This window comes from Leptodactylus fuscus, chromosome 5 (genome assembly GCF_031893055.1).
Source record: "Leptodactylus fuscus isolate aLepFus1 chromosome 5, aLepFus1.hap2, whole genome shotgun sequence".
Taxonomy (NCBI): Eukaryota; Metazoa; Chordata; class Amphibia; order Anura; family Leptodactylidae; genus Leptodactylus; species Leptodactylus fuscus.
Window position 1 is genome coordinate 53,200,678 of NC_134269.1, and position 26,791 is coordinate 53,227,468.

Below are 26,791 nucleotides of genomic sequence, written 5' to 3' on the forward strand. Positions count from 1 at the left end.
AACATGGAATAAAGCTCAATTGTTTTTCTGCAGAGACTGAACAGTAATTGAAACAGGAAAAAAATAATTGTTTTTTTTTTCCTTGATAGATACCGTCATAGAAGTACTGCCATGATGGATCGGTTATAGTGCACTGAAAATGTATTGACTTGGGATAAATAACATATCACATCTACTTTGCTTTTCCATGCAGGTCGAGTGGGTGCAGCAGCAGCAGATAAAGAAAAGGGTTAAACGGCACATTCGGGCAGACCCTAACCTTTTATACTTTAATGACCCCATCTGGTCTAACATGTGGTATCTGGTAAGTGCTGCTGCTCAATGCAATAATTCTAGTATCCTGCTGTCCACACTGCTGGGTGCCAGATGAACCCCACAAGAGTCTTAACATGGAAATAAATGAACGTCTTGTCATTTGTGCTCTATCGACTTTTAGAGATCGTTTGAAGCCCATTGATGTATTAGTGTTTCCTTACGGTGGGACCAAAGTGAGAGACCTTCATAGACTGACTACGTAATGCTTAGCATTCAGACCCCGACTAGCTATGGGAGGTGGAAGAGATTGAAAACTTCTGTAGTGGTCATTTATTTATCACTACCCCCTTGCCATCATTGAACGTAAAAATGCCTTCTGAAAATGTCGCTCTTTTTTTTTAATTGTAGTTTACGAATTTTCGGAAATATATCTGGCACGCAACTTTTGTTGACTTAAAGGGATTCTATCATTCTGAACTAAGAACACGTCGGAATAACCTTAAGAAAGGCCATTCTTCTCCTACATTTATTATTCTGATCCGCGCCGCCGTTCCTGAGAAATTTCTTATTTCTTCCTTTTGTAAATGAGTTTTCAGAAAGCACAGGGGGTGTCCCCTGTGCTGTCCAAAGACTCTCCAGCGACACCTCAATCTTCTCCCAGTCGCATCATCGGCCACGTCTTCACCCGAATGCTCTAACACGAGCGTCTGTTTGGCTACAGGAAAATGGCCGACGGACATGCGCAGCAGAAGAAGAATAGCCTTTCTTCAGGCTATTCCGACATGTTCTTAGTTCAAAAAGGATTCTAATAGAATCCCTTTAAGTATTTTAATCCCTTAATAATATTAGTATTGTAGCCTTAAGAACTAATAAATTCCCTTGGCTTATAATTTTTAAATCTTTTCTTCATTGAAGCTTTAAGACTTTGAGCTAAATAGTTAGCATACCTTCAATTCTGAAACATCCTTTAATAAAAGAATGGGAACAGGAGAATATAAGAAACTTTGTAATGTATCTTGTTATATAAATAGATCAAGTCTCCATATTCTGCTCACACATGACTCTATGGAGATGGGAGGGGAAGGAGGAAGCTGTCACTTGATTTATTACATCATTCTATGCATTGTTAGCCTGTGATAAGTGTTAAGAGTCCTGTGATTCACAAAATAGAGTGTAGCAGCTGCAGTTATTTGGATGCCTTTTCCAGCAGCCTTTCCTCCCCCCTCCCCTCTCCATAGACTCATATAAAAAAGTAACTAAATTTGATAAATGGAATAGGAAACATTTTCCTTAAATAAGATATATTACAAACTTTCTTATATTCATTTGTACTATTAGTTTCTGAAAAGTAGCTTTATACTATAATTGAAGGTATGCTTTAAAATTAATAGTCCTGAAAAAAGTTGAAGTGTAACCCTGACCTTGTATAGTTTATTTTACTACTTTCACACATTAAACACATTCAACAGCCATAACATTTTAACAACCACTGCAGGGTACACACAAAATGGCACATTTTCTACCATTTTAGTGTTTTGGGGTATTTTTTGTTAATGTCATAGTATGAGTCTTACGTGTGTAGCAATGCCAATTTTTAGAGATGAGCGAGTAGTATTCGATGGAATACCTCCCTGCCATAGGTATGCATGTAAGCGGCCGAACACCAAGGGGTTAAATGCATTGAATATTCGATGCACTTAACCCCTTGGTGTTCGGCCGCTTACACGCATACCTATGGTGGGGAGGTTTTCGATCGAATACTACTTGCTCATCTCTACTAATTTTATTTTTTTCAGCCAAGAAATCACTTAGCGCAGTCAGCACTGAATTTGGCATTGATGGGTTAGATAACATTGTCATGGAGATGATAAACTGCTGAACTAGGAATAGAGCTGTGAAAAGAGGAAATGCTCATATAATCATTCCAAAGAAAAAGCATATGTGACACACTAACAGTACACACATTGGCTGGTTTGTGGATAACTGTGTATTGTCAAAACTCTGCATACCCATTGCAGCCAGTGACTGTATGTTAACCGCTGTGTATGCTATCTCCCTAAGGGTCCATTCACACGGAGGTATTTGGCGTGGATTCTGATGTGAAACTAGTGTCAGAATCTGCACAAAAAATAAGCCTCCCATTGATTTCAGTGGGTTCCGCGTGGAAAACGGAACCCATTGAAGTCAATCTGAGGCTTATTTTTGCGCATGGAGTACAAGAATACTTTTTGGTTAATAAGGTTATCGTGAACAAAAGTCCACATTACCCCTCTCCACTGGGGTCGTCTGCAGCCACAGGAGAAGAATTACAGTACGGGCTCCATCTGCAGTTACATTGCCTGAGCTCTGCTTGGGGTAAATTGTTTGAGTCCTTCTCTCAAAGACCAAGTCTTCAGCAGAAGACGGAAACCCACAAAGCAGAGACCGGGCGCAGATGTGAACCCGCCCTTACCATGTATTTATCATTAGTTTGTATGAAAATTGCATTGCATAGTTCATTCATACCACTAGTGACTTGTGATCTGTCTTATTATTTGTTCATTTTTCAGCACTGTAGTGATAAGAGCAGTCGATGCCGGTCAGAAATGAATGTTATGGCTGCTTGGCAGAGAGGCTACACTGGTAAAAATGTGGTTGTGAGTATCTTGGATGATGGAGTGGAGAAAAATCACCCAGATCTTATTCACAATTATGTAAGTATATCGGCATGTTACTGTATGTACAGCCATTGCCTTAGAGCCTTGTGTGGGAAAATATACTGAAAGCTCTGAATGGAGGCTCCAAATCCCCCCTCCAGGGTGAAAGGATCTACAGTATATCTTAAAAGATCCGACAATCTCGGGCCAGACTACAATCGACACATAGCTGTGCTATTCCTTTTGGGAGTCCAGAGCCGTATCAGCCCCCCCTTCTTCCCCAACCAAACATCCACATCCTTCGTCCCCAACTTCAAGGACCTCTGGCTACGCTGCCGTGACCTTCCCGGTAGACCAAATCGGTTGCTTTTTAACCCAAAATTTCACTCCACCCCCTCTCCCTCCAAATTGTGACTCAACACATCAATGATTTTCTGCAAAATTTGGAGGGAGGGCGGGAGATTCCTCGCTGTGCTGTCTTCATGGGCTTTTTTATATAAGCCATGCACATGAACCATCCCCGACACAACCTAAAGTATTGGGAGGCCTCCCCTATGCTGAGCACAGAGTCCAGTTTCTTCATGAATAGTGGCAGACCTACTTCTGGCCATACAGCTTTCTGGCAGCCTTATCCTTCTGTTGATAGATCAGTATCCAAAACACATGGGGTCTTGGACAACCTATTTAAGTTTTGGTTAGGAAGGATTAGTTTTTGTGTAATGTTTTCCCTTTAGTCGGTGAAGCTGTATGCACTGTGACCCTACTGTCGCCTTATTGTGCCTTTGTGCACAAAACCACTTCTAGAGCGGAGATCCTCTGTAATATGGCATGTGATCTAATTCAATGAGCATCTAATTCTGTATAGGACTCACATTAAGGTCTCATGCACACTGAAAGGTTTATGTTCTAATAGTCTTATGCCTTATTCTAGGATCCATTTGCAAGCCATGATGTGAATGGAGATGATCAGGACCCAAGTCCAAGATATGATGCCAGCAATGAAAATAAGTGCGTACAGTACTCCTGTATTCTGGTTATAGTAAAGTAACATGTTAGTGATCTGTCACACTTCATTTTTTACAGTGTTAGGGTGCATTCACACTACGTATACGGCAGCTTATTCTGAACGTAAAACACGTTCAGAATCAGCGGTGTATAAAACAGTTCCATTCATTTCTATGGAAGCTGGCATACGAGCGCTCCCCATAGAAATGAATGGGCTGCTTTTTTCAGTACGAGCAGTCCCATTGAAGTGAATGGGATGTGCTGGCGTGTACGGCTCGGCATGAGCAGAGCAGCCCATTCATTTCTATGGGGAGTGCTCGTATGCCGGCTCCCATAGAAATGAATGGAACTGCTTTATACGCCGCTGATTCTGAACGTGTTTTATGTTCAGAATAAGCTGCCGTATACGTAGTGTGAATGCCCCCCCCCAAAAAAAAAAAAAAATACCCAAAAAAGACTAATAGAAGCCAAAAAAGTGCAACAAAAGTGCCAAGTTCTTACAACATTATTCTATGCTTCCACGAGTCTTGAAAATGCCACGAAAAACACTGCGTGTGAATCCAGCTTTTTGCTGGCGTCGCTGACAGCGCATTGATTCAGATTGTACAAGTTTGCTGTTGTGGCTATCACAAGGTTAATAGCAGAAGTCTATTTTTTCTGATTAGCCATGCGGCTTAGAAGTGATTTACTCGCTTCAGAAAGCTGTGATGGGCACAAAAAGGTAATTGCAAACATTGCAAACTGAAAAGTCGGCTCCGCTGGTGTGAAGTTTTGCACATTACATTTTGAAAATGAACCATATGCTAAACTGTCTGCATGTATTTTATCTTTTATATTGTTTATAGCACTGCTCAGTCCCCGCTATCCAAACAACTACTAGAATTTACCAATGCGGGGTCTGGCTAACATGGCGTAGATCAGACGCAGGCGTCTACTTTATAGCTACAATAAAGGGAATCTGCCCCATGGAAGATGCTGTATTATTTACCACTGTTATGGAGCAGGAGGAGCTGAAGAAATGGATATATATAATTTTCTATTTCTTACCCTATTTTCTAGGCATGGCACTCGCTGTGCTGGTGAAGTGGCAGCATCTGCAAATAACTCTTACTGTATTGTGGGCATTGCATATAATGCAAGGATTGGCGGTAAGTTGCATTTATGCACACTATTGAAGTATATCGGCACATTTCCTATTTTTGTGTTTAAAGGGCCAGTTCACACTGAGTTTACGGGCACGCATTCTGGCACGTATACACATGTCAGAATGTGCGCGCTCAAAACAGATCCCATTAATTTCAATGGGTCATTACGGGTGCAAAGTTACGCGCGTTATACACCCGTAACAACCCATTGAAATGAATGGGATCTGTTTTGAGCGCGCACATTCTGACGTGTATACGTGCCATAATCCGCGCCTGTAAACTCCGTGTGAACTGGCCCATAATATTATATCACTAGTGCATCAAAGGGTTGTCCAGGATTTGGAACAAGCCATGGGGAGGCCAGGGTGGGTGCTGGAATCTGAGGCTCACGTGATCGCTGAGACCAGTCTGTGGCCTTAGCAGTTGTTGACAAGGAATCTGTGACATGTGATTGGCCTCAGTGTTCATGTGAGCCTTATGTCTTTCGGAACTTGATTGAAAGGGGACTTGGAGAGGGCAATGGCGTGCCAGAGGCAGGTGATTATGCCTATTTCTTTTTTTCCTTCTATATCCACAGATTGCTCCAAATTCTGGACATTCCCTTTACCTTACAATTGACTTGCATGTAACTTGTACATGTATTTTCTTTTTATACTGCTGCTGTTGGATTTTAACTCTTTGTTTGCATTTACTCTAATTCTAAATTGCCATGGTAGATGGTGGGGCCTTGTTGCAGCTTCATATTGGTTGGGTCAGAATAGTTTTTGTATTTGGTTCCCATCTTCTTTGAATGCTGGTGGTGAAGCTTAACAGCTGTGTTGGATACTGGAAGAACATGTCATTTCACTTGACATCACAGGCACGAAACCTCCTAATATGTCTTTATTTTTTTTCAGTGTTTGTTTCAGACTAAGTGCCCCTTAATTGTGATAGTGCGTCTCGCTGCCAAAATTCCTGCTCCTGTTTCCATGCTCCAGAGAATAGTGACTTGGTATAAATGTTGCTCAATGCTTGTTGTGCTGTAGTGTTTGTATATAAATAAGTCTATTCACGGGGTTGTGAATTGTTCCTCTGATGCCTTGAGTGTGAGGACACACAGCTGTAGATGTCTATATTGTGCGTCACCTGCTTCTGGGCAATGAGCTGGAACGTGTACCAGGGGAAAGCAATCATTAGTCACACTTGGTTGGGTTGCTGTGTATTGTGCTGTTTATTCTGTATCTCACTATGTTCTTCATGTGCTGGAATCCTGGCAGAGATTAGTAGAGCGGCTTTCCAATGATCACCAAAGGGGGTTAAGCAAGTCATTTGAATGGGTCACTGCTGCACAATGCTGTCTCTGTTACATGCTGCACTGCTTTTCAGAAAATTAATTTGATGTATTATACAATACCTGGCGTTTGGAGCACCAATTTTTCGAAATTGTTAGGGCATTTGGTTTAATGCATCAATCGTTGGATCCATCTGAGTACGTTCAATATTTTCTATCTGTCCTTATAGAGTAAACCTGGTCCAATAAACAATATGGATTGTATATAAATAAACAATGGCTCTTACAGGTTTTTTTTAATTATTTTTCCCGTCAAAAATCAGCTTTTGAAGATTTTAATTTTGAGGATTCTCAGAAGGTTCAGGCTATCCCTGTCACTGCAGCCTTGTTACAAACTGAATTTCTGCAGCATTTCAGAAACCACGTAAACAGTCTCCTGGGTAGAACCTTTCACCATCTCCCCGCCTGGCTTACATTTCTTTCATGCTTATTCACGTGACCCGATGTCTTGACTGTGTTGTGTTCATGATCCGTGAAAAAATAGGACATGTTCTATTTTTTCATGCAGTCAACTCTAAGGCCAAATTTCACTGCCCCAATTTGCCCATTGAGGTGAATGGGTCCATGAGAAAAACAGATCCCACATGGATCCGTGAAGCAGACATGAATTTCATCAAAGGGACATCACTCAGTAGATACCTCTCTGCTCCTGGACTCTTCTCAGGGTAAAATATTGCTTTTTGTAAGCATAGAACCTTTTTGGGATTTCTTGTTGATTCAGACAGGAAAAATCTATTGTTTGATTTCTTTTAACAAAAGCCAATTGGAAGTGCTACACCTGCTTTATAGATGTCACAGTAAAGATTTGGAAGAGCTTGAGGAATCTTGAGTGTAATAATGATACAAGTGTCTAGATTTCTGATATACTTGGCGTTGCGATGGAATTTTCTCCTGAAATTACTAAAATTTGCTTCTGTCTTTTTATGAAGGTTTTCTTTCTTAAGCTCAAAGTATAGGTTGTGTGGACTTCTATAGATTTATTTTTCAACTTTACAACTATATTACTGTGAAAACCAGAAGCTGCTTCTCCCCTTTTTAATATGTTTACCCCCCAAATTTAATCAATCGTGAAAAAGACACAATATGACCTGCTCTTCATATTATCAGTAAATGGCTCTGTAATGCACTTTGCTCGATAGGACGGCTCTCAGGCTATTATGCATTCTCAGGAGCCATATTTTTGTGTTTCTACTACAGAAGAGAGGGTTGGTTGAGCGCCTAGAGCCATTAGGCTGATACAACTAAAGCACATCCACAGTGTCTTTTCCAGCAGCATTCCCTTTCCATAGACTTCTATGTTATCTGATAAATGATGGAGGAAACCTATTGCCTTAATAAGATATATTACAAATTTTATCATTCACCTGTACTATTCCTTTATGACATACATTTATATTTGAGTTATGTTTTAAATACATAAATGTACTGCCTTACTTATGAATCAGAGACAAGTGGCTGCAATAAAGCATGCAAATTACAGTCCGATAATTACATAGTGTTATATTGGAATATTAACTATTCTGGAAATTAGTTCACATAATTTCAGAAGTGTGATTTCAGTCCTCAAGCTGACCTCATTCAGATGACACCCTTTTAGTGAGACACTCAGAGCCCATTGCTTTGCTTTGCTTCCTTGTACAAGGATTTGCATAGGATGGTAAAACTAGTGAACACCATTGTGTTGCTGTTGGAGGTTGGGGACAGCGGTGCTGTTGCAGTTAGGGAATAACTTTGCTGTTGCAGGTAGGGGTCCAGCGTTGGTGTTGCAGCTAGGGAACGTCTGTGATGATGCAGGTAGCGGACAACATTGCTGTTGCAGGTAGGAGATGGCATTGATGGTTCAGGTAGAGGACAGCGTTGCTGGTGCAGGTAGGGGACCGTGTTGCTGTTGTAGGTAGGGGGCCAGTGTTGATGATGCAGGTAGGGGACGCCGTTGGTGGTGCAGGAAGGGGCCAGCGTTGCTGATGCAGGTATAGGACAGCCACTGCTGATCTTGAACATTTCTTGTGGTGCACTGTGATTTTTACACCAGCCAATGGTATATATCTTCAAATAATAGAATTGCTTTTCGTTGTTCCACAAAGGTTAAGATGTATTTTCTAAATGCCTTTGTCTGACTAAACAGCATTTCATGGTTCTTTTCATATCGGCTGAGTATTAAATGTCATTGGTGAACCATGTGCAGAGAATTTCTGGCTCTTTGTGCTGTTTTACTGTTGGGTCACAGTGCAATGCACTCTTATTGCCGGCTTACACTGTGAATGAACTCTCTATATACTATAAATGTGTTCATTTACAGATGAACAAACCCAATGTCCCAATGGCTGACGGACCGTGTCTCAATTGTGTATTTTATTTTCAGGTTTAAGTATAATGTTGATATTGCCCTTGAGTAAAAAAAATAATGGCCCAATGCTCCAAAAATGTATCCCATGGTTTAGACATCTAAATTTAGCTTTTATTGCTGGACCTATGCTTAACATTCAGTGGGTGGTTGCTAGATGGAGCAAGATGAGCAATAGCACACATTAGAGGCATCAATGTTACGGTAATGACAATGCAATACAAGGCTTTCTCCAAGCCATCCAGTGGACAAATTGAAGAATAATTGTGCTTAAAGACTGGGCCAGCTTCATGATTGTGGGCGATACAGCTTCAGTGGGCCCCAAGTGGCAGCAATGTCTAACTCTAAAGGGAACTGAAGCAAAAAAACACCCCAAATTGGGTAGTTTTTGCCACTTCAACCTGCTGAAATGATGTAAGTCTTCTGAAGCATTTTGATCTTTGCATTGCAAAAATTCAAAACTGTGCATGAAATTTGCAGCTATATCTGACCTGCCTCCACATATATAATGGCCCCTGATGTCCCCACAGTATAATGTCCTCCTTATACCCCCATGTTGTACAATGATCTCTATTTCCCCATATAATGGCCCATAATGCCTCCTTGTGTCCTCATATAACATCCCCTAAACCTGAATACAGTACAGTTCCTCCTTATGCCTTACTTCATCATCCTGCTTTATGGGAAGACAGTGGTAAGTGCAGATTTCACTTACCACTTGTAACTCTTTGGTTCCTCGCCCCTTCCCTGCTTTAGTGCTGTTAGGGTCCACAGGTTAAGGAGGGGGCTGGAGTTCAAGTACTTATGAGTGTTATGTGAAATCTACTCTGTCCACATTAAGCATAAAGGGATACTGTAATGTATGGGGGATTAGGGGATGTTATGAGGCAATAAGGAGGCACTGTCATATATGGGGATGTAAGTGGTCCAGGGATCTACCAGCAGTAATCGCTTGAGCGCTTCCTTCTGTATTGATGAAAGTGCTCACTGCTGAGTCCAAGTACCCCCTAGGTGCTCTGGGATTCAGTACCGGCCCTGTTTATAGGAAACCCATTACATTAAAAATACAGCACATTCAGCAAACAGCATGTTATAGAGCAAGAGGTGCTGAGCAGATTGATAGAATTTTTGTTAGAAAAGCCCCAGTATAATTTATATTCCATTAAAATCTCTGTTCATTCTGGGGTTAGGAGTCCAGTGGGAGGTGCTACTCATGGATAGGACCGCCCACTGGACGTTTGGACCCAAAATGAATGGAGATTAAAATAAATAAATGGCAAGTCATAATGGCATTTTTCTAGATGTAATTCCCGGGCAGCTGGCTTCAGCTTTCAACCTTTGCATTGCTAAGATTTTAAACTGTGGGCAAACACAAAGCAAAATGAAAACTTTGTGCTACAGGGTTGTTTCTGCATTGTGCGCATGGGATTTGTTTAAAACTCTTCCCCTATACTACTACCATACTTTTCAGGGGTGCGTTGACTAACCCTCTGCTAGCAGGCAACACGTGTCCCCAGCCTTACCATGGTTCTGGATCCAGCTGTATACCCTCCATATGAGAGCTGCCGTTGGCCGTATATACAGTGGTAATGTCTATTTACATAATAGCCGGTTACGCCAGTGTAAGAGAACCACCTCTGCCCTGACTGATATGATGTGACGTCCATTTGCCCTTGATGAGACGACCCCTTCAGTGCGGGTCATACTTACCTTCTACTTACATTTCTCAGAATCCACTATAAATAAGGTGCCGGGGAACACCTTAGACAATCTCAAGGATGTAGATTTGATTGTGTAAATACTTTTTACGTTTCATAGGAAAAGTGTGTGTGCTGATTCTTTCCTAATTTTTGTAACCAATTATTAATAAAAAGAACAACTGCAAAGTTTGGCCACTTTATTGCATTTAGTACAGTAATAAATATTTGCTGTGACGGGCGGTTTGAGGAGCCATTTGTTAAACTAGCACTTTCATAGTCCTGACTGACAGCACTGAGGACTTGAGTAGGGGGCTGTCAATGTCTTAATAATACTGTGACATGCAGTTAGCGCTTGGGCTTGGTAAAAGCATAAACGCAGGAACCAGTATCTGATTTAGCTATTGCTAGAGATGAATGAAGGCAACTTCAGCATTTCTTAGCCATGATGTGATTTAAATGGTTAAAGAGTAAGTTTCATTGTGTATAGAAGAAATTCATCTACCGTATATACTCGAGTATAAGCCTACCCGAATATAAGCTGAGGCCCTTAATGTTACCATAAAACACTGGGAAAACTTATTGACTCGAGTATAAGCCGAGGGGGAGAAATGCAGCAGCTACTGGAAAATTTCAAAAATGAAAATGGTCGGAGTTTTTGGGTGCAGTAGTTGCTGGGTGCTGGGGAAGGGGAGGGGGTGTTTTGGTTGTCTGTCTGCCCCTTCCCTGAACTTGAGGACTGTTTTTTTGGGGTTTTTTTTCCCCCACTTGGAATCCAGCCTGGGTGAATATAGGGTATCTGCAGTGCTCCTATTAACCCCTTCCCGACGGAACAGGAGCACTGCAGATATCCTATATTCAGTAGAGCGGGCACTATCAGACACAGGGATACCTAATGTGTATGTGTTTCACAGTCATTTTCTACTTTCATATGTATTCTAGGGAAAGGAGGGATTTAGAACTTTCATTTATTTAATTTTTTTATTATACTTTTTTAAAGCACCTCTTTTTTTTCACTATTTTATGGGGGATTTTATTTATATCCTATTACGGCTGGTCATAGACTCCCCCCCCCCCCCCCCAAAAAAAAAAAAAAAAAAAAAATTATTTTTTTTTGCCTGACTCGAGTATAAGCCGGGGGGGGGGGGGGCTTTTTCAGCACAAAGACTGTGCTGAAAAACTCGGCTTATACTTCAGTATATATGGTATTTCCGGTTACCAGATCCCCTCCTGCCTGCTAAACTGCGTAGATCACTGTTCAGACGGGTCTTCACTGAAGACAGGCTGCAGTTTATAGAAGTCTAGGAAGAGGAATGAGTGAGAAGCAGAAAGTTACAGACTTCTGGAGCAGATGATATTAAGATATCTTTCTCACCAGAGTTCTTTTCACATCTATACTAGAGATGAGCAAGAATATTCGATCGAATATCTCTGCCGCATAGCTCCCGATGCAAAAACACTTCCGGGGCATCAAATTTTTACTGCCCCTCTCCCACCTTCCCTGGCGCCGGGAGCTATGCGGCCGAGGTATTTGATCAAGTATATTTGATCATCTCTAATCTATACTACTCAGTGCTGTGAAACCTGCTGGAAAACTGCTATAAAAGTGCTAAACACTTGCTGTTATCTGAGGCAGTACATCCCCGGTCTTTCTCTAACCCATTATGCTTCTCCTCCTTCTCCCCCCTTCCCTCTCTGTAGACTTTGACAGGCTGTTTGACTCAAAAGAATATGCAAATAAGTCTGAAAGTGCTCTCCAGGGACAGGACCAATTTGCCTACAGATCTCTGCAAGTGCTCTTACTCTCCTCTGGGAGCACCAACTCCTTTAGCCTTCGTTGATATCTTCTTTGGTGTGACCTGCTGGGGGAGCAGTATACCAGCCAAGGATAGAAATAGACTTGACAGGCTGATTAGAAGGGCCAGCTCTGTCCTGGGGAGCCCCCTGGACCCAGTACAGGTGGTGGGTGACAGAAGGATACTGTCCGTGGTGAGCTCCATGCGGGAGAACAAATCCCACCCCGTGTATGAGACTTTGGCAGCACTGTCAGTGACCGACTGAAATTGTGGACAGTGATATCGAATGTATCTCACAAGATTGTAAACTGGACTCATTAACCCACTTTTATTCAACTTTTTTTTATTTATTTTATTCTTATTTCAGGCATCCGTATGTTGGATGGGGATGTGACAGATGTCGTTGAAGCAAAGGCGTTGGGCATCCGACCTGACTACATTGATATTTATAGTGCAAGTTGGGGGCCTGATGATGATGGCAAGACTGTAGATGGCCCTGGGCCCCTAGCCAGGAAAGCTTTTGAAGATGGTATTAAGAAGGTGATAACATTTTTGGTCCTAAAGCTATTATATTAATACTTTGGGTGTGATCACTTGGCCAGTTAAAATTACTGTTAGGCCATGCTAACATCTGCATAATGTAACAAAAAGATCCTTAACACTGTAATTTTTTTTATCAGTGTTAAATGAAAAATCCTTATCACAAACAGCTCCCTTATATAAATTATGCCAGTAAGGGCGGGTTCACATCTGCGCCCGGTGTCCGGTTTAGCCAATCTGGCGGGTTTCAGTCTTCTACTCCGATAAACTGGACAGATGACTGAAACCCGGTGGTCAGTTTTCAAACCCGTGTGTCATTTTTAACCGGACACAAAGTCCTACATGTCTGACTTTGTGTCCAGCTAAAAAAAACTGTTTCGCCGTGGACAGGCAGAAGACAATCACCGGCGGTCACTATGCAAACCTATTCAAGTGACTGGGTTTGAAAACTGACTGCCGGGTTTTTGTCTCCTGTCCATTCTCTCGGGGCAGAAGACGGAAAACCACCGGATTGGCTAAAGCGAAGACCGGGCGTAGATGTGAACCCGCCCTAAACCTCCTGAGATACCCAAGCTGGTAAGTTTAACCCTATAAAACAGCAGAGACTCCAGTAGGGGCCTCAGAGCATCCATAATTTTTGCTGGAAAAACAATGGACTCCTTGGCAGAACCCAAAGAAAACTCTGCAGAGTTTCGGTGAAAAATGCTGTGGGAAAAAAAAAAACAATGCATTTCTGCCGTCTTGCTACTTGGGGCTTAAGCCTGGAAGCAGGAAAATATGAATGTGATTTTACAAAACCAAGTTTACATGAAGTGGTGGAAAACACTGTTATGGCTGAGGGGGAATTTATTACGACTGGATATTGTGTGCACAGGTGGCAGGTGCACCTGGATTAAGAGACTCTGGCCTCGCAATAATAATAGTATACCGCAGAAGGCCCCGTGTGCCAGAATTAAAATCTGCACCGATCAGGAACTTGCATAGATTTTACCCATAACTCATGCCAGTTTTCTGGTTTCACTTGGCGTAAATTTACTGGACTTAAACATCCCCAGCCTACTTTCATCCCCACTCTGTTCCACCCACTGGGGAACATAAACTAGTGAAACCATGCCAATTTTTTGGCCAAAAAGCTGCTTTTTGTGAGTGTTCTAGACCCTTTCTAACAGTTTTTGTTGTTTTGTTTAATATATATTTTACGGAAATGCCAGTGGTTTCCTATAGTTATAATTGAAGCACAAATTCTGCAGAAAAACTCTAGGTACTGCATATAGATGGAGAGAGAATTTTTTTTTTCTACCTCCCTCGAACCTAATTAAAGGGATTCCACCATTAAAACCTTTTTTTTTTTTTTTTTTTTTTTGTGGATAAGACGTCGGAATAGCCTTTAGAAAGGCTATTCGTCTCTTAATGTTAGATGTGGTCTCCGCTGCGCCGTTCCTTAGAAATACCGTTTTTTACTGGTATGCAAATGAGTTCTCTCGCAGAGATGGGGGCGGGCCCCAGCACTCAAACAGCGATGGGAGCGTCCCCACCGTTGCCAGAGAAGTGTCTCCAGTGCCGTCTCCTTTGTCCACAGCGTCATCTTCAACGTCGTCTTCCGGCGCAGGCTCGTAACTTCTGGGCGTCAGGCCTTGGGCAGAGCAGACTGCGCAGGCGTACAGGCCACGGGAACATGGCCGCTTGCCCAGTATTGTTAGCGGCCATTTTCCCATGGCCTGTGCGCCTGCTCTGCTCAAGGCCCGACGCCTAGAAGTTACGAGCCTGCGCCGGAAGAAGACGTTGAAGATGACACTGCGGACGAAGAAGGAGGTGGCGCTGGAGACAATTCTCTGGCAGTGGTGGGGACGCCTCCATCGCTGTTTGAGTGCTGGGGCTTGCCCCCATCACTGTGAGAGAACTCATTTGCATACCGGTAAAAACTGGTATTTCTAGGGAACGGCGCAGCGGAGATCACGTCTAAAGGTAACAGACAAATAGCCTTTCTAAAGGCTATTCTGACGTCTTATCCACACCAAAAAATGGTTTTAATGGTAGAATCCCTTTAAAAAAATAAATAAATAAAAAAATTAATGAATTTCTTAGATCACATACTAGCTTTACAGTATAACCATTTTTCTTACAAATTGCTTGTGGAGATGAATTTAGGATGTAAATGACTTTCCTTAAGAGCTGTAGGGTTAATGCTGCGTTTTATGTTCCTTGGTAGTGTGTACACCACCTACAGTAGAGAGCAATGAGCCGCTATTATAGCTCGTTGGTGCAGAGGGAAATACATGACTAATGGACTTTTTCCAGTTATGGCATTACATAATGAATCTTCATTTTCCATTACATGAGTCCATATGGTAAGGGCGTGAAGAGCTGACACGCGTGTCACATGCTATTATGATGTGATTATGCACAAAGGGGAGGTGTTGAAACCTGCTGTTAGTTTAGATTTTAGGGAAGCCATCAGAGCCCCCAGTTGTCTGTTCTCAATGGAGAACGAAGCTGCAGCTGTACAGGGCTAGTGTTCATTCAGCACCCTCAGGACACTCCTGGCATTTTGCCACAAAGCATTGGGACACTTGCTCCACCTGCCCCTCCCATATTAACTGTTTTTACTTGCAGGACACGGCTTATAGTGTAGCGTTGACAGCATTATAAAAGTTTTTTTTTTATTTTTTAAAGCATCTGTTAATACGAATTTAATATTGTACAAAACGTCTTCCCATGTTTATACAGGACAATGAGAACATCTTCTAGTATACCACTATAAGCAGATTTTGTTCAATGGGCCCCCAAAACACGTTGTCTAATTGAAATCAAGATGTGGTGTTTTGTCTTATAGGGTCGTAAAGGATTGGGCTCCATCTTTGTTTGGGCGTCTGGGAATGGTGGTCGTGAAGGAGACTACTGTTCCTGTGATGGATATACCAACAGTATCTATACAATCTCCATCAGTAGCACCACAGAAAATGGATACAAACCATGGTACTTGGAGGAGTGTGCCTCTACGCTGGCTACAACCTACAGCAGCGGTGCCTTTTACGAAAGGAAAATAGTAAGTTGTGTTGGACTATGAAGAAAATGATAAATATACTGGTAAAAATGTGTTTTATATAGTCAGGGATGAAAGTGATTGACCAGAAAGTGATGCTGGCTAGCCCAAATGTCACCATCCGATTACTAGGAGTTATAGAAGTCTGAAGCCGATGGCCAACTTCAGTGTTAATGAGACTATACAGTTGATAAAGGGGGTTTTCATTAGGGCTATCCCCTTTTTTAAAGATTGCAGCCAGCCTCAATGTTGTAACAAATTGAAGTAGTCTCAGCACGCCGGATGATACGTTTTCTTAAAAAATTTTCCAAATTTTATTGTGGAGACATGCTCCAAGTTAAAAATATATATGAAGAGCTCAACGGAAAAATGGCCTAAGTCCAAAAATCAATATTGTGAGAAAAACGAAATTTAAAGTTTTAGCCTAAAGCAAACGGGCATTATTGTGGAATATATCTATCCAATGTAATCAGCTAATGAACACCGTTAATCCTAATCATAAATTGTATTATTTATTAAAAAAATTGCAGCTTCATGTATAAATATTATTTATTTAATATTATTAATTAATTACTACTATTATTAAACGATGAAGAATAATAATTACCTGCCTCCCTTTTCGGCGCTAAATATGTGCAAAAGTCGATTTAGAGCCTTTTAAACAATAAGACAAAGTTTTTACACTAATATAAACAACAGACCGGAAGTCACGATTTCAATGAAAAAATGACCAACGAGAGTGAAGTAAGTAAGTTTGTATTGGACTTAGGCCATTATTCCATTGAATGTAAATTCTTCTGCATTGAAATATATGGACTTAGGTCATTAATCCTAGGTACCTTGTAAACCAAATGCATAGAACGAGGTACAAAGAAGCTTTCTAGGTAATAATTTGAAATATGACAAAATGTGGACTTAGGCCATTTTTCCGTTGAGCTCTTCATATATATTGTTCTTGGAAAAGCAGTCGATGGATATGTCCTTGTGCACAAGGACATATCCATCGACTGCTTTTCCAAGAACAATATATATATATTTTTAACTTGGAGCATGTCTCCACAATAAAATTTGGAAAAAATTTTTAAGAAAACGTATCATCCGGCGTGCTGAGACTACTTCAATTTGTTGCTTCTATTGTGTCTGTGCCGGACATGACGTCCCGGGCATCCGGATGACTACAAGCACCTACTACTCCTGCATTAACAGTAAGAGACATTTATCATTTTTGTAATACGGGCTGAGACAAATTTTTCTTCTTTGCATAGCCTCAATGTTGTGGCTAGCCAAATTTTTTCTTCAATGCTGCTCTTCTTCGCAAATATGGTGGATTGCAACGACTGATGTATGACTCCGGTGCTTAGTGACTCTCTGTTTCTTACAAATGGAGGTAAATCTGCTAATATTCCAGTAATAAGAAAAAATAAATATTTATGTAGTGCCAAAACATTCTGCAGCACTTTAGATTATGTTTAGAGTCCACCCCAAAATCAGCGGCAGATTACAACCTGATTCTATCTATCTGATTCTAGGAGGCAGAGATTGGCGCGTGATGCCAGAGCAGAGATCTACAGACACATCATACAAATTGAGAGAAGGGGATACAAACTGTTAGACTAGACAAATTCCATGGTGAATCAGTGGTTAGCTCTGCAGCCTTGTAACACTGGAGTTCTGGGTCCATATCCAGCCAAGGACAACATCTACAAGTAGTTTGTATATTCTCTGGGTACTCAGATTTCTTATTACGCTCCAAAGACAAACTGATAGGGAAATGTAGGTTAGCTCTGTATGGGACAGTGATTGACTGTGGAATATGATGGCGCTATATAAGTAAACTAAATAAATAATGAATTACGCCATTGTACATGTGGATGGCGCTATCTTCTTAGGCTGTTTTTGAAATGGCCATTATAGAACCCATGATTTTCAATGGATCTATTCACATGACCCTATCAAAGTCCATTTCCACAAAGATACTATATATCAGTTTTAAGTGCATGTCATTGTATGTCAGCTGTGAAAAAATGGCGTAAAAAAAGATACATTGACTTGAATGTTTTCTCAGAACAAATCCCGCTGCAACATCTGCCACTTGTCCGTTTTTCACTTGTGAATAAGCCCTAGTACAGCCATTGCTGCCTTGTGTGTAAAGTATTCAGAGACTATATAGCTGCTGTACATTTTACATTCTGCTGTACATGTCATCTGCAAATAGTTGCCAAGGTAATCCGAGGAGACTACTTGTAGGATTAAAGGGAGACTCCCTACCCACACGTATGCCAATGGTGACAGATTGTTACAGAAGAGTTCATTAAAAGTTATATGTGCTCCTTGTAAGTGCCATTTTGTGACTTTCAAGAAAACAGTTAAAATCCACGGCTGAATGTCTCTGGAGTCCCTCACTATTACACCCGCGCTATATTGCCGTGTCGGAGGAAATGGTACATAAATGAGTCGTCAGCATAGAGGAGGTACGGGAAGCTAAAAGGAGAGAAGAAACCGGACAGCAAGAGCAAGGAGGGAAGCAGAGCATGCAGGTGATACTCAGAGAGGTGGGGAGGAAACCAAGAGAGCCAGCAGAATGGAGCAAGTTTGTTGGACGAGAGTAGGCCAAACAGTCCAGGACAAGTGCTAGCGTTTCATGACACTATTTTGAGGTAGATATATTTCATTCATAAAGTTTTATCAACACTTTCTGAGAAGAAATTAAGCTTTTTTGATTACTTTTTATAACAATGTGTTTGACAGAGGTAAAAACATGGCAGTTCAGGCATAATTTTTGTAGAGCCCTCAGGGGTGAATAAGGCCCATTAGTGATCAACATAGAAATATGCGCTGGTCACTAATGGGGACAATCTGCAGTTTCTTCCTCTCTTAAAGTTTTGCAATGAAAGGGTTAAGCGCGGCGCCGTGGACCTGCCTGGTTTAATTACTGTAGGACCCAGTAAGACATTGTTGGCATTTAAATAGTATCTGTAAGGCTGGAATTCATCAGAAGTTCGTCATGTATTTCGAGAACGTGCAGTGCATGTCACAATAGACTCAATTCTGAGGCACAGGCATGACTTGGTGAATATTTCAGACCTCACGAAGCATGTTATAGTTATTAAAGCTTTAGGCCGCAAATTCCAAAACTGCATAAATCTTCAAAAACTTACAAAAGTATTTATAAAAACCTCTGTTTTTTTTTATACTTCATACTAGTCGGCAGCTCTAGCATTGCTTCCAAAATTACCATTAAACTAATAGATCCCATTATATAAGGGCGAACTTTAAGAATATTTTGAAAACCCCTTTTAGACTAAGGCCCCACGTTGCAGAAACACAGCTTTTTTTGTTGCAGATTTTGTTGCGGTTTTTTTTAGCTTTGGCTCCAAAAAAAAAAATGCAGCAAAATTTGCAACAGCAAAAGCACCTTTTCTGCAACGTGGAGCCTCAGCTTAAGTTTATAGTCATACAACTGAGTTTCACTGACTTTAACTTCATGCGGGGAGCGGGAATCCTAGCATCATCTAGCATTATCTATAATACTAGGAGTCCCTGCCTCTCAGTGATATACTGTCCTGTACTGTAATCGGTACTGAACAGTATGGGAGGCAGGGGCTCTTCGCATAATAGATAACTATGAGGAGTCCCTCTCCCGGTATATTGTTTGGGCCAGTAAATCCAGCCCAACACATGGACCATGCTTCATGGGTGAAACTTGGTCATGTGAGTGTAGCCTAAAGTTTTAGGCTTCTTTCACATGATATCTATGATAAACGGCCCATGTGTCTCCGAGCAAGTGCCTGGATGGCCATTAGTCACATAGCAGTGAATAATGGACAGACCATGACTTTTTTTGAAATGTCCATTATAGAACCAATGCATTTCAATGGGTCTATTCACATGATACTATCTATGTCTGTTTTCATGGCTCAATACGGACACGTGACAGCCATAACTAAACCTCCATTTTTTCACTGTTGTGTGAATGAACCTTTAGACTTCTATTCTGGAAGTTGAGGATTCTGTAATTTTGTAGCATCTATTCTGACAGCTATAACTTTTTTTTTTTTTTTTTTTTTAGCAACAGCTGCATGTAAGGGCATGTTTTTTGCAGAATAAGGCTCTATGTAGATTACATTTTATACGCTTAACGAATTTTAAAAAAAATGGATGCAAACAGATGGCCATCCGTTTATATAGACATTAATTAAAAAAAAAGTTTCTATCCTTTATTTGGATGGGTACAAAAGTATAATATAATATGTTTTTGTGTCCTTCAAAAAAACAAACGGCATCTGATCCATTTTTTATTTTGAGGTCTATGTAAATGCATGGCCATCCGTTTGCTTCAGTTTGTGTCTGTTTTTTTGCCTCAGTTAAATGGATATTTTTTTAAAAAAACCATGATCTGGAGCTTTTGTATTTTTCTCTTACAATTTTAAGGTTACTTACAATGCAGTCAGTTTTTTTATGGCATAGGTAATACCCTTCAACTTTCACATAATGAAGTTCTGCGGCGCCTAGATGGACCTTTTATTTGGTTCTTTTCTTAACAGATTTAGCATAATTATTTTAGCTCGTTAAGCAAAAAGTAATAGAAGCGACCAAAGACCCCTCCGCAGCGAGCCCACTCTAAAAGCTTTTTGTTTTTTTCTTGTACCATTCGGAGGTGGGCTTGCCATTGCATACACACAACTTCTATTGAGACTGCTGCGAACTTACGCTTTGCAGAAATATTAAAAAAAAAAATACCTGTGGAGTTTTTGTCTGACGTGATGTAGGCTGAAACTTGGCAGTCAGATGCTTTATAAAACTAAAATATATATCAATATGTGGTTTTTACAGTAGCCTTTCTGCAGGAGTCTCCACAGGTCTCCTGTAACTTGTCGCTTTCTACCTTTTACATAGCTAATGTGGAAAGCCACTGGTACCGACCACAATAATTGACATAATGCAGTTTTAACTGATTTTTTTTCCATCATTTCCACCATCTCTGCCTCTGTTCATCCTATAAAATGTCTGTGAGAACTCGTCATATCAACCCAGACCTGTAGATAAATAGGTTAGGGTCAACTGAATCAGTGTTTCCCCCTTGTGTATTGATGCTTCTGTTTTTGTATCCAAATGAGCTCTTTGGAGCAATGAGGGTGTTACCCATATAGGTAATAGTAATACCCTTGTTGCTCCAAAGAGTAATTTGCATACTGTCAAAAATGGCAATATTTTGGCAATGGAGGCACCAAGTCACAATGGGGAAACTAAAAACACTGTGTGATTGTGATGACCCAAACATATCTACAGTTCTGGAATGAAATATTGGGTTCTGGTGACACTCCCTTTAATAAGCACTGCTCCCAACACAGTTGTAATTTTTTTCTCTAGCCCTCACTGTTCTAGGGAAATTGGTGCTATTAGTTTACACTACATAAACACACTGTCAAGTGGGCAGTCCTGGCCTGCAACAGATAATCTCAGACCGCCCACCTGACAGTTATTGCACTGAAACTAAAAGCACTGATTGCTTGGGAATGGTGGGGGCTACAGAAAAAATTCCAAGTGTGCCAAAATTTGTGGAGTGATGGCTACTGAAGAATACAATTGTGCTCAGGTGAGAGCTGATACATGAAGGCTGGTGGGGTTTCATTTTAGAGAAAGGTGAGAGTCCCACACATTGGACCCACATTTGCTAGACTTTTATGGCACAACCTATGTTATACCCTAAATATTTTTGTGGGGAAAATGCTTTTAAGGCTAAGGCCCCATGTTGTAGAAACGCAACTGTTTGTGTTGCAGATTTTGCTTTGGGGTTTTTTTTGAGCCAAAGTCAGGAGTGGTATTAATAGAAGGGAAACGTCTATAAGCTTTATTAATATTTCCCATTCCTTTTGTAGCCACTCCTGAGTTTGGCTCAAAATACCACAGCAAAATCTGCAACCAAAAAGGGAGCCTTCACACGGAGTTTACGCTCCGCTCATTCTGAACGTAAACTCATTCAGAATGATTGGCGTTAAAACAGATCCCATTTATTTCTATGGGTGCCAGCATACGCGCGCTCTCCATTGAAATCAATGGGAGGCTTTTTTACCTATTGCTTTCAATGTGATACGCACGTATAACGAGTTTACGTTCAGAATGAACGGAGCGTAAACTCCATTTGAAGGCTCCCAAAAAGTTGCTTTTCCGCAATGTTGCAGAAATGCAGCTTTTTTTCTTTTTTTGTTGCAACTTTTGCTGCGTTTTTTTTTGAGCCAAAGCCAGGAGTGGATTGAGCAAAAAGTAGAAGCATTAGAATTTTCTATATATTTCCCATTCCTTTTGTAGACACTCCTAGGTTTGGCTACGAAAGGAGTGGGAAATATATAGGAATTCTTATTTGTCTACCTTTTGCTCAATCCACTCCTGGCCTTGACTCAAAAAAAGGGAGCAAAATCTGAAACAAAAAAAACTGCGTTTCCGCAATGTGGGGCCTCAGCCTAAGGGAGCCTTCACACTGAGTAAATGCGCGTGTATTTTTGCAAAATACACGTGAAAAATAAGACTCCCATTGACTTCAATGATATTTTTTACACGTGTATAAATTTACGCCTGTAAAAATATTTTTACACGTGTATTTTGCAAAAATACACACGTGTTTACTCCGTGTGAAGGCTCCCTTAAGTAGTTTTTACCATGTCAACCAATAGTAGTACGAGTTGTACTGAGTTCTTGTTATCTGTGATCCTGAATAGGACATATCTTTCTTACGGCATGAAAGGTCTCATTCAGGTGTCAGGCGTAGCGGCTTTATAAATTTTCCAGGTTTCAGTTGATCTCTGTTTGCAGGGCATCTATTTTGTGCACTTTGCAGCAATTGACCATTGTTGTAAAACATGTCTCCCCATTTGATGCTGAGTGCACTAAAGCACATTCTGCCCTTTGAGTCTGGAGCAGCAGCGTGGCAATAAGAAGGGGTGACATTATAGAGAAGGAAATCTTTCACTTGTTTTATTTATTTTTACCACTTGGTTAATGACTTGAAAAGATTCTCAATCTATCCTTCGATATTCTTCGAGCCGGACTGACATCCAATTACCCATTTACTATTTCTGAAGTGTGTTCACGGCTGTGCCGGATCTTTCCATTTAAATATTAAAGGACAGACTCTCTCGACTCCGAGCCTCGCTAATTGGGTGGAAGATGCCGAGAGGGCGCCGTAATTAATGTACCTGGTATTTCAGGTTCAGGCCATGGTTGTGTGTATTTATGACTTCAGATAAATGTCTCGCCTTTAAGTGCGTCTCATATATATTAAAGGAGGTGTTAAGTAGTAGAAAGCACTCAGCCATTTAATGTTTTTGTTTTCTTACCATGGCAGACGATTCATGACTTTAATAGTTCTGGGAGGAAAGAGCTGCAAATAGTTGAAAGATTTTACTGTCAAACTTGTGCTGTAATTGCGCACTTAATATGCAATGTGATCCCGTATATTTTATAAGGCACAACTTCGCCCTAAGAGAAAAAACCCAGCGTGAGTTCCAAAATAACCTGAGCCGCCTTATAAATCATTAATGAAACAGGAGTGGTGTTTTTGTAAACCCCTCTGAAATGTGCTGTATGTATTGCTCTGAAGTTGAAACTTTATGGACTGGGGAGCGTTCTGCTTCAGGAAAATGCATAGGTTTGCCACATCATTTATAAAAAATGCATAGGCCGTGATGGCGCAGGACCCAGCATGCGTTGCTCCAGGAACAGGTGCAGTCATTAGTGTTTGTATTAATCACAGATGGGTAATGTCGGCGCTTGCTGACTAAATTATCCATGATCCTTGCAAAGCATTATGGGAAAGCCAATTTGCTTGTGCTGCCTATCTTTAATCTTAGCGGAGCGCTCGGTGGATACACACTGTTGACTAGGTCAATGAGCTTGAGAATGCAGCCTGGTCGCTTCTGGTGCACTCTGTGGTGCCACTAGGTCTTAATTGAATTGACAAATATAGATTGTACCCATGACATGTCAAATAGAAATTTTGGATGTAGCTATAGATATTTTATGCTTAGTATACGCTTGGGCAACTGTCACCAACCATGAACAGATTGATCTCTGCTTGCTTTCTGGGCAGTGGGTGAACTGCAGCTCCTCTGGCATTTGCCATGAATGACTTTGCAGTCGATCACTTGTGCAGATATCTGCCCCCGGTTATCTATCACTCATTTGTATGACCAAAAGGCACCAATCATGGAAAGTCAATGGTCCAATTCAGCCTGTACAGCGGTCTATGATCAGCTTTAACTCTTTGAAAGCAGCGGCTGTTGTCTTATTTAACAGAAAACCTTGGATGTCGCTCTGCTAGTTTGTTGGAATGCAGATTTGGTCTCCTCCTAGAGGAAAAAAAGCTGCCTATATAGTGCTCCTTTAGTATATGGCTGCCTGGTGAGTCAATACCTCACCTGCTACAAAGCCTTCAAACTGCCCACCCATTGCTAGATTTTGGAGAGTATTGCCTCCCTTGTTGTCCACGCTTTCTCTCCCGCTACCTAGCCATCCTAAAACATGTCTCTTGTCAGAGGAAGTGTGAACACACCACATGAGAATCTTTTTACAAAGACAATTATTTTTGGTACTTAAGTGCACCCCATTACCCCTTCCCGAAGTATGTGGAAGATTCAAATAGATAAGATGATCCCCTGGTGTAACATTAGTATATAGACATCAAATTGACCCAGCAAACTTAAACCAGTATGGGAAGTATGGTGCGACTCCATCCCTCAAATTTGCACAACAAGATATAGGCAATATGGAGTCCTTAATAGTTTACTTGTATGCTGAACTGTGATCTTGACCTTAAAATGTATTTGGCCACTACTAGAGATGAGCGAACACTAAAATGTTCGAGGTTCGAAATTCGATTCGAACAGCCGCTCAATGTTCGTGTGTTCGAACGGGTTTCGAACCCCATTATAGTCTATGGGGAACAGATACTCGTTAAGGGGGAAACCCAAATCCGTGTCTGGAGGGTCACCAAGTCCACTATGACACCCCAGGAAATGATGCCAACACCTCTGGAATGACACTGGGACAGCAGGGGAAGCATGTCTGGGGGCATCTAACACACCAAAGACCCTCTATTACCCCAACATCACAGCCTAACAACTACACACTTTACACACTCAATACCACCTCTCTGACAGTAGGAAAACACCTTGAAACATGTGTATTTGGCACTTGCAGTGAGGAGAGCTTGTCACCAGCAGTGAATTTGGCCCTTGTAGTAAGTTGAGGTTGGCACCAACATTTGTTTTGAAAATCAGGGTGGATTGAGCCTCTAACCAGCAGAGTTGGGGCAAATTCATGGTGGAGGGAGCCTCTAAAAACCCCAGTTTGGACCAATTCATGGTGGAGGGAGCCTCTAAAAACCCCAGTTTGGACCAATTCATGGTGGAGGGAGCCTCTAAAAACCCCAGTTTGGACCAATTCATGGTGGAGGGAGCCTCTAACCAGCCCAGTTTGGACCAATTCATGGTGGAGGGAGCCTCTAACCAGCCCAGTTTGGACCAATTCATGGTGGAGGGAGCCTCTAAAAACCCCAGTTTGGACCAATTCATGGTGGAGGGAGCCTCTAAAAAACCCAGTTTGGACCAATTCATGGTGGAGGGAGCCTCTAACCAGCCCAGTTTGGACCAATTCATGGTGGAGGGAGCCTCTAAACAGCCCAGTTTGGACCAATTCATGGTGGAGGGAGCCTCTAACCAGCAGAGTTGTGGGAAAGCAGGGTGGAGGCAGCCTCTAACCAGCAGAGTTGGTGGAAATCAGGGTGGAGGGAGCCTCTAACCAGCAGAGTTGTGGGAAAGCAGGGTGGAGGGAGCCTCTAACCAGCAGAGTTGTGGGAAAGCAGGGTGGAGGGAGCCTCTAACCAGCAGAGTTGTGGGAAAGCAGGGTGGAGGGAGCCTCTAACCAGCAGAGTTGGTGGAAATCAGGGTGGAGGGAGCCTCTAACCAGCAGAGTTGGGGGAAATCAGGGTGGAGGGAGCCTAGTATTAGCAGAATTGTGCAACGCTTATGGTGGATGAGTATGAGGATGCGGAGGAATTGGAGAGGTTGAGTACAGACATGGAGTTTCATGTTGGGGTGCTTTACACAGGTGGGCACAAAAATGAAGGTTCTATCCAGTGGTGGTTCATTTTTATCAAAGTGAGCCGGTCGGCACTCTCAGCTGACAGACTGGTGCGCTTGTCAGTGATGATGCCACCGGCTGCACTGAACACCCTCTCAGATAGGACGCTGGCGGCAGGACAGGACAGCACCTCCAAGGCATATAGGGCAAGTTCAAGCCACAGGTCCAACTTCGACACCCAATATGTGTAGGGCGCAGAGGGGTCGGAGAGGACAGGGCTGTGGTCGGAAAGGTATTCCCGCAACATGCGCCTATACTTCTCACGCCTGGTGACACTAGGACCCTCCGTGGCGGCACTTTGGCGAGGGGGTGCCATCAAGGTGTCCCAGACCTTAGACAGTGTGCCCCTCGTTTGTGTGGACCGGTGAGAACTTGGTCGCCTACTGGAGGAACTGCCCTCCCTGCCGCCAACGTCACATGCTGGAAACATCTCCATCATATTCTGCACCAATTGCCTGTGGCAAGCATTGATGCGATTGGCCCTCCCCTCTACCGGAATAAAAGACGAGATGTTGTTTTTATACCGGGGGTCAAGGATAGCAAAGATCCAGTACTGGTTGTCCTCCATGATTTTGACAATACGCTTGTCGGTTGTAAAGCACCCCAACATGAACTCAGCCATGTCTGCCACAGTGTTAGTTGGCATGACTCCTCTGGCCCCACCGGAAAGTTCAATCTCGATTTCCTCCTCATCCTCCATGTCTACCCATCCGCGCTGCAACAATGGGACGATTCGAAGTTGCCCGGAAGCCTCCTGTATCACCATCACATCATCGGACAACTCTTCTTCCTCCTCCCCCTCCTCCTCCTCCTCCTCCTCCATTAAACGCGATGAAGCGGACAGATGTGTGGACCTACTCTCC

General features: G+C 41.9%; 1 protein-coding gene across 2 annotated transcripts in view; it reads left to right on the forward strand.

Moving 5' to 3' along the window:
• PCSK6 (proprotein convertase subtilisin/kexin type 6) overlaps positions 1–26,791 on the forward strand; it is a 142,506-nt gene that overhangs the window by 51,723 nt on the left and 63,992 nt on the right. For both annotated transcript variants that reach the window (XM_075273143.1, XM_075273144.1), the window contains exons 3-8: positions 194–304; positions 2,805–2,948; positions 3,823–3,899; positions 4,956–5,044; positions 12,576–12,748; positions 15,582–15,794. In XM_075273143.1, coding sequence (XP_075129244.1) covers positions 194–304; positions 2,805–2,948; positions 3,823–3,899; positions 4,956–5,044; positions 12,576–12,748; positions 15,582–15,794 — 807 coding nt within the window. The remainder of the gene's footprint in view (positions 1–193; positions 305–2,804; positions 2,949–3,822; positions 3,900–4,955; positions 5,045–12,575; positions 12,749–15,581; positions 15,795–26,791) is intronic.